Source organism: Aspergillus neoniger (genome assembly GCF_003184625.1).
Source record: "Aspergillus neoniger CBS 115656 unplaced genomic scaffold BO87scaffold_46, whole genome shotgun sequence".
Classification (NCBI taxonomy): Eukaryota; Fungi; Ascomycota; class Eurotiomycetes; order Eurotiales; family Aspergillaceae; genus Aspergillus; species Aspergillus neoniger.
In genome coordinates, this window is record NW_020291174.1 from 199734 (window position 1) to 206420 (window position 6687).

At 50.4% G+C, this 6687-nt stretch overlaps 3 protein-coding genes across 3 annotated transcripts; 1 reads left to right on the forward strand and 2 right to left on the reverse strand.

Moving 5' to 3' along the window:
* Positions 1-315: 315 nt before the first annotated feature.
* On the forward strand, positions 316-1550 carry BO87DRAFT_410417 (lipase family protein). The gene is made up of 4 exons (XM_025626328.1): positions 316-447; positions 500-665; positions 724-1060; positions 1137-1550. Exons 1-4 carry the CDS (start codon positions 360-362, stop codon positions 1440-1442), a joined length of 897 nt encoding a protein of 298 aa, XP_025475131.1. The 5' UTR covers positions 316-359; the 3' UTR covers positions 1443-1550.
* Positions 1551-3031: 1481 nt separating this feature from the next.
* On the reverse strand, positions 3032-3866 carry BO87DRAFT_390896 (rhamnogalacturonan acetylesterase RgaE; the record flags this gene model as incomplete). The annotated part of the gene is made up of 2 exons (XM_025624949.1): positions 3032-3702; positions 3752-3866. 2 exons carry the CDS (start codon positions 3864-3866, stop codon positions 3032-3034), a joined length of 786 nt encoding a protein of 261 aa, XP_025475132.1.
* A 556-nt stretch (positions 3867-4422) lies between these two features.
* On the reverse strand, positions 4423-5828 carry BO87DRAFT_319418 (FAD-dependent oxidoreductase; the record flags this gene model as incomplete). Its single annotated transcript, XM_025619849.1, has 2 exons — positions 4423-5464; positions 5533-5828. The coding sequence occupies 2 exons, from the start codon at positions 5826-5828 to the stop codon at positions 4423-4425; spliced, it is 1338 nt and encodes a 445-aa protein (XP_025475133.1).
* Between the last annotated feature and the right edge of the window lie 859 nt (positions 5829-6687).

Consider the following 6687-nt stretch of genomic DNA (forward strand, 5'->3'; position numbering starts at 1 on the left):
CAGCCTGACATGCCAGCACGGATTCCTCACGACCATGGCACGCCCCGGGCCAGACATGCCTGTTGATTGGCTGTTTATAGAGCACATGGGGGCTAAATCCTGGCTTTTCCTTTCGCAGCGCCAGGAGCTTTAGTCACAATTGCTTTTGTTTGCGACTCTCCTATCACCAGTCGGTGTACCGAGTCTAATTCATTTCGAATACCCTCTCGGAGACGTTGGTGACAACGATGGGCCGTTGGCAGCCGTCGGATCCCCAGTTCATTTGATCTATAAAGGGGGCCACGCCACCGTAGGTAAATCTTTAGAAAGTCGCAGATCTTTCCCAAGAGTATCAAGCGCTGTACTACCTGGCTCTCAAGATGTTCTTCCGCAGGGAATTCGGGGCTGTCGCAGCCCTATCTGTTCTGGCCTATGCTGCTCCCGCACCTGCTCCGATGCAGCGTAGAGGTAACACTCTCCAATACATCTTGTGAACCGTGAACCCACTAACCTTGCTCAGACATCTCCTCTACCGTCTTGGACAACATCGACCTCTTCGCCCAATACAGTGCAGCAGCTTACTGCTCCTCAAACATCGAGTCCACCGGCACGACTCTGACCTGCGATGTAGGCAACTGCCCTCTCGTCGAGGCAGCTGGTGCCACGACTATTGATGAATTTGACGAGTAAGCCAAGTTACATCAGCGTCTCTTGCCTAGTTGTCATCCGCTCACACCCCCCTAGCAGCAGCAGCTATGGCGACCCGACTGGGTTCATCGCCGTTGACCCGACAAACGAGTTAATCGTTCTGGCTCTCCGGGGTAGTTCCGACATCTCCAACTGGATTGCCGACTTGGACTTCGGCCTCACCTCTGTAAGCAGCATCTGTGACGGCTGCGAGATGCACAAGGGCTTCTACGAGGCCTGGGAAGTCATCGCCGACACCATCACATCCAAGGTGGAGGCTGCTGTCTCCAGCTATCCGGACTACTCCATCGTGTTCACTGGACACAGCTACGGCGCTGCATTGGCGGCCATTGCGGCCACTGTGCTCCGCAACGCCGGATACACTCTTGACCTGGTAGCCTACCCCCACAACACTCTATTTATCTCCCGTTCCCTTCATTTTCAGAATAGTCATCTAACATAATGGACAGTACAACTTCGGCCAACCTCGTATCGGCAACCTCGCCTTAGCCGACTACATCACGGACCAAAACATGGGCAGCAACTACCGCGTCACCCACACCGACGACATCGTGCCCAAGCTTCCTCCCAAGCTGCTGGGCTACCACCACTTCAGCCCGGAGTACTGGATCACCAGCGGCAATGATGTGACGGTGACTACGTCGGACGTGACTGAAGTTGTGGGGGTGGATTCGACGGACGGGAATGACGGCACCCTGCTTGACAGTACGACAGCTCATAGATGGTATACGATCTACATTAGTGAATGCTCGTAGAGCATTACTGGCGCAGTACAGTGGCAATGTGGACTGGATATAGTTAAGACGGAATGAATTTGTACATAGTTTTTATATAGTAACCGGCAAAGTACATATGCTAGCCTGATCATGAAACTGTTCGTGAGGCATTTTCTGACGTGTGTGAGTCTTGAAGAGTGTGGCTAATGAGGGTGAGAGCAGCAGTAGCACCGAAAAATCCCCGACCCGTCCATCCATCCCACTCCAACTTCAAGTTCAGTTTGAACTGATTAGATTAAATTTCCTTCTCCCCCACTGATAATCCCAAGAACGTTTTCTACTGACCGGGACAGTCTCTGCACGGCTCGTTCCACCATGCCGTGGCGTAATAAAATCACGTAAAACTCACCACCACGGGAAAAGCACGTCCTTGTCAACCACGAATCAACTCATCTACTTGAATCACGCGGGATATATAGATAACTCTTTACGGTAGTATTTTAAGCAATTTTACTACCAGGAGCTTGGCCAACCTTAGCCCGATTAGAAGCGGAGTAGTTAGTTACTTATCAAGTTGATTAGATTATTAGCGTAACGGTTGCCAAGGTCGTAAGTACGTACGTAGGGTAGTTACCACCACCCCAAGGAAAACAGTTTCCCCACCACCAGCACCACCTTTTCTGACGTGATTGTCCTATACTACAATATGTATCACTAGTTAGTTATCGGGCATACTATCTCCGCTTACTGTACTTCACATGCGAAAGAGGGGTATTTGCGACCGGGGAAACTAATTGGGGAATCAATGTCCGGGATATCCGACGGAGATCTGCGCTCTGCTTGCTCTGTTTTGGGTTGGGGCAGGGGGATATGAGAGGGTGGAGGTGAGTTCATTCATGGCTTCACATGTTTCTGATATTATCTCGGGTTGCTCGTTGATAAGGCAATATGCAGAAGGATAACTAACATGCGTTTCACGGTGTGGAGGTATGTGTGATGGGATAGTAGTTAATCCTGCCCTAACTAAAAGAGCAGCTGCTCCGAGCTTTGCTCGCTCCACCGAAAGCTACTATTGCTTAGTTGGTTAGTGAGTGGATTTGTCTGATAAGGTAGGGAAGTACTAGTAGTATAGTACTATCATTCTCGATGAACTGATCGTGTTGTCTCATTCTGATCATATTCTGTCTCTATAAGGAAAATTGTTTCTGACTTGCATTAGAGATACCTTTTATACAGCACAGTGCTTGGTCTAGATGGCCTTTGTCATGTGGTGGTGCACATGGGAATATAATGGATTCATTTCTTCTTTTCTCTCACTACGGTGTACCAAAGTAGCTCCCGGGTTAAGAAAGGTGCGGAAAGGTGAAGGATACCATTCAATGCAAATTTGGTCAATGGGTAGTATTGGGTATCTATTTGTGATTCTTCCCTGGACCTAGGTAGGACAGCTTCTGAGACATATATCATTGTGTTGTGGTAGTACTAATGTCAGAACTCAGCATGAACAGTTCACTATCATGTCCAGCCTAGATTCCACAAGGGGAGTTACGTTGTGATCTCTACCTCTCGACTCAATCGCCAATATTCCACCCTAATGGCTATCCTCGGCACATGCCGTAGTACCACATCTACTCATCCAAACACTCATACTCATCCAATTCCAAATCATCTGTCACCAGCTCATCCGCCAAACTCAACTTCCCACAAACAACCCCCCTCAGGAACGCCTTAGCAACGACGTTCGCCCCGGCCGCACTGGTATGCGTATGATCGATCGGAAAATACGCATCCACGGTATCCGCCCCCAACGCCTCATACACCTGATCCGTGTAATCAAAATGATTCACGTACGACGTGTCCGCCGTATCTGCGGCGATTTCCGCGTACCCGACGAACCGTGGCGGGTCATTCACGAAAGTGCCCGTTTCCCACGGGTTATTGGGCGTCTGCGAGGAGATGATGACGGTTGCACCGATCTTTTTAAACGTGTTGGAGGCGTTCTCAATGTACGCGGGGAAGGTGAGGATGGTTTCGTTGACGCCATCGTATTCCGAGTAGCATACTTCGGAGCCTGTGCCGGAACAGTCGGTGCGGCCGTTGTCGCTGGTTGAGCTGAGCGTGCCACCGTCATTGTGGCCGAACTCGATGATCACATAGTCGCCCGCTTCCAGTGTGCTGGCGATGTCGTCGAAGCGGCCTTCGCGCGTGTAGGACCGAGCGCTGCGCCCGGCTACGGCTTGGTTGGAGACGGTGATGCCGCTTGAGCTGCTCAGGTATTGGGCGACGTAGTCACCCCAGCCTGATTGATTGTTAGTTGAAAGAAGCGGTGATGGGTAGGAGGGAGGTACCAGCTGTGTCGGAGCCACCACCACCGCTGGCCATGGTAGAGTCCCCCGCCAGGTAGATGGTTGTGGCGAGGGAGGCTGGAAGAAAAGTCAAGATTGGGAGGCTGGAGACCTTCATCGTGGTTGGATATCCGATAGACTAAAGTGGGTGATTGAGTTTGTCTGAAGATCACAGAGCTTGCAGAGTAGGGTTGATATGAAGCGCCAGCGCTTGACGAGCGCATCCATCCATACGTGGAAAAAAAGTGTAACATCGGGCTTTGATGCACCGAGACTTGTCCGAGTCATCCCGTCTGCAGCAGCCATGAAAACGGAGCTGAAGTGGTATGTCCGTGATCTGCAGGGACGAGATCGACATGAGTTGAGTGATTGATTTAACTGCAGGATGCGGAGTGGGTGAGGGGAACTGGTCAGCTGGATCCCCGCGATCTGACACGCAGCAAAACCCGTCACATATTGTCCACATATATTGCTGCATCTGCGATTCCATAGGAAAATTTCCCTGTTCGGAGAAATCGTCAGGGTGCAAAGTGAATAGGCCGCTGGGCAACTGCTCTCGCAAGCGGGGCTCTATGTAGGTTGACATCATGCGTTGGCAAAGCCATGGAGAAAATTCAGCGAAGAGAGGAGGTTCTCATTAAGGTATAGAATCACGCAACACCAAATCCATGTGTTCAACACGCTAGCTCCTGGTCTATCGCTGGCAACGGGTGATCCCATTTTACGGCCCCCAAGAACGGCTCCGTAGCAGGGGCGTACCCCAGCACAGGGCACTGCTTTATCGCACGTGCGCCCAGAAAGTTGATCAGAAATCCTTCGACGACCTCCCACGACAGGATGTACCGCGATGCAAGGAAGTACAGCGTGTTGGCCCACGCATGCAACCGCGTTGTTCTCGCAGATTGTCCCGCATCCGAACGAACTGGCCCGGCGCGTTCTTCTTTATATTCGTCGAATATCTGACCGAGCGTGACAGCGTCTAGCGATCCACCCGCTGCGCTCTGCAGCGCCTTGTGCAAACCGTTGCACAGTACCACCACGTCCTTGATGCCATTATTGAAACCCAGTCCAGCGTTGGGGGTGTAATTATGGCATGCGTCTCCTGCGAGAACAATCCGTCCCCACCCCCAGTGCTGGAGAATGCCTTCCTCCAGATTGGCCATGCCCGAGTTGAACCGCTCCGTGTACACGTCGCTAACCTTCAAAGTATCGGTGATAGGGAAATCGGCAAACCGTGCCGCCATTGCCTCAATATCTTCCGTCGTGTAATCTACCCGATCGGATGTTGGCTGTGGCAAGCGCTCGTAAAGGAAGATCCATCCACGATCGCGCCCGGAGAGGTACATGACCGAATAGTCCTTGCTTTGGGTTTCAGTGGCTTGCCCGACGTCAGTCCTTCGGGGAAAACTGCACCACAAGCATTTGTACTCGGCTTTGAAGGGTTTTGTGGCATCCCAGCTCCGTGTGGGGTCCGTGGCCAGGGCAAGTTGGCGCATCAACTGCCGGGTTTTGCTGTGAACGCCGTCGGCTCCAAGGACCATAGATCCTTCGAATGAGGTCCCATCAGCGCAGGTGACTCGAACCCCGGAGTCGCTTGACTCGATATCGCTGACCTTTTTACTGAGTAGGTAATTTGCCTTGGCCTTGTCCGGAAGCAAATCGTACAGGGTCTGGATCAAGTGTGCGCGGTGAAACGCGACCGGGGCGATCCCATGACTGTTAGTGTCAGTATCCCGCCGATATCATCGAGCGATCTGTCAGATAGAGCGGAACGCAGTACGTACTTTTTCCGCATGATTTGGAAGGGGTTGGTGTTGCGGAATACCTGTCCCTCTCGTGTATACGCCTGGACCTGGCGAAGTTCCGCCCCAATGGCTAGCAACTGGTCGAGCAGACCTAGCTGGTGCATAATGCGCAGAGATGGGGCCTCAAGGACCAGACTGGCACCTTGATCGTGGAGTACCGAGTCTCGGCGTTCAAGGACGACAAAGTCGATGCCAGCGCGGGCGAGTGCATGCGCCGCAGTAAGGCCGACCGGGCCACCGCCCACGACAATAACCTTGAAAGGAGAGATGGACATTATAAAGCCAGAGGAAAAGAACCGATGTTTGTCTTGATTCATGGGGAGAAGTGGCCAGGAACGTGGACATCTGTGGAATTCATATACGGACTACCAGGATGTCGGATCGGCTCTCGTCAATTCCGGACACCCAGACATGGCTACGTAAGGTCCATCCGCTTGGTTTGGGAGATAGCGGCTGGTGCTGGAATACTAGGCATATGGGGAGCAGACAACCTAGAGTCATCCCGCGGGACCCGACCACCACTGCCTACCCGACCACCCCAACCAAACGCGTTCCGACCAATCCGACCCTGCTGCCGATTTGCACACAACACGTTTAATTTCTTTAAAAATCAAGCGTTCATCGATATATCATGTTAATTTATATGTAGAATGATGCTATTCAGAGTAAATATTAAAGATCAGGGTCTCTGAGCAGATTATACAAGAGATCCTGAGCAGAATACTGTATATGTGTGATAGAACGGGTCGGTAAACCGGTGACCGCAGCCAAAGGCATTGGAATGACATATTAAAGTGATCATGAGAGTCGTGAGGTCATTGATACAATGGTTCTATATTCTATTAATATCTAAAAGATATCAATTCCCCTGTAAGGGACTACTGATCCCTCAAGGATCAGTTTATTCCGTGGATATAAGCTATCTTTATTATTAATATCTAATTCCATTGTAATTAATAGTTAATTTCTTATCTAGTTAATAGACTTTCTATCTTAATAAATAAATTCTATTATATTCTAATTCTTTCCATTTTAACTACCTAAGGAAGATACCATCTTTTAAAAATAGTAAAAAAAAAAAGATATCTAGCAATTATATTAATCCAGAATTATTATTAAATATTATTTCTACTG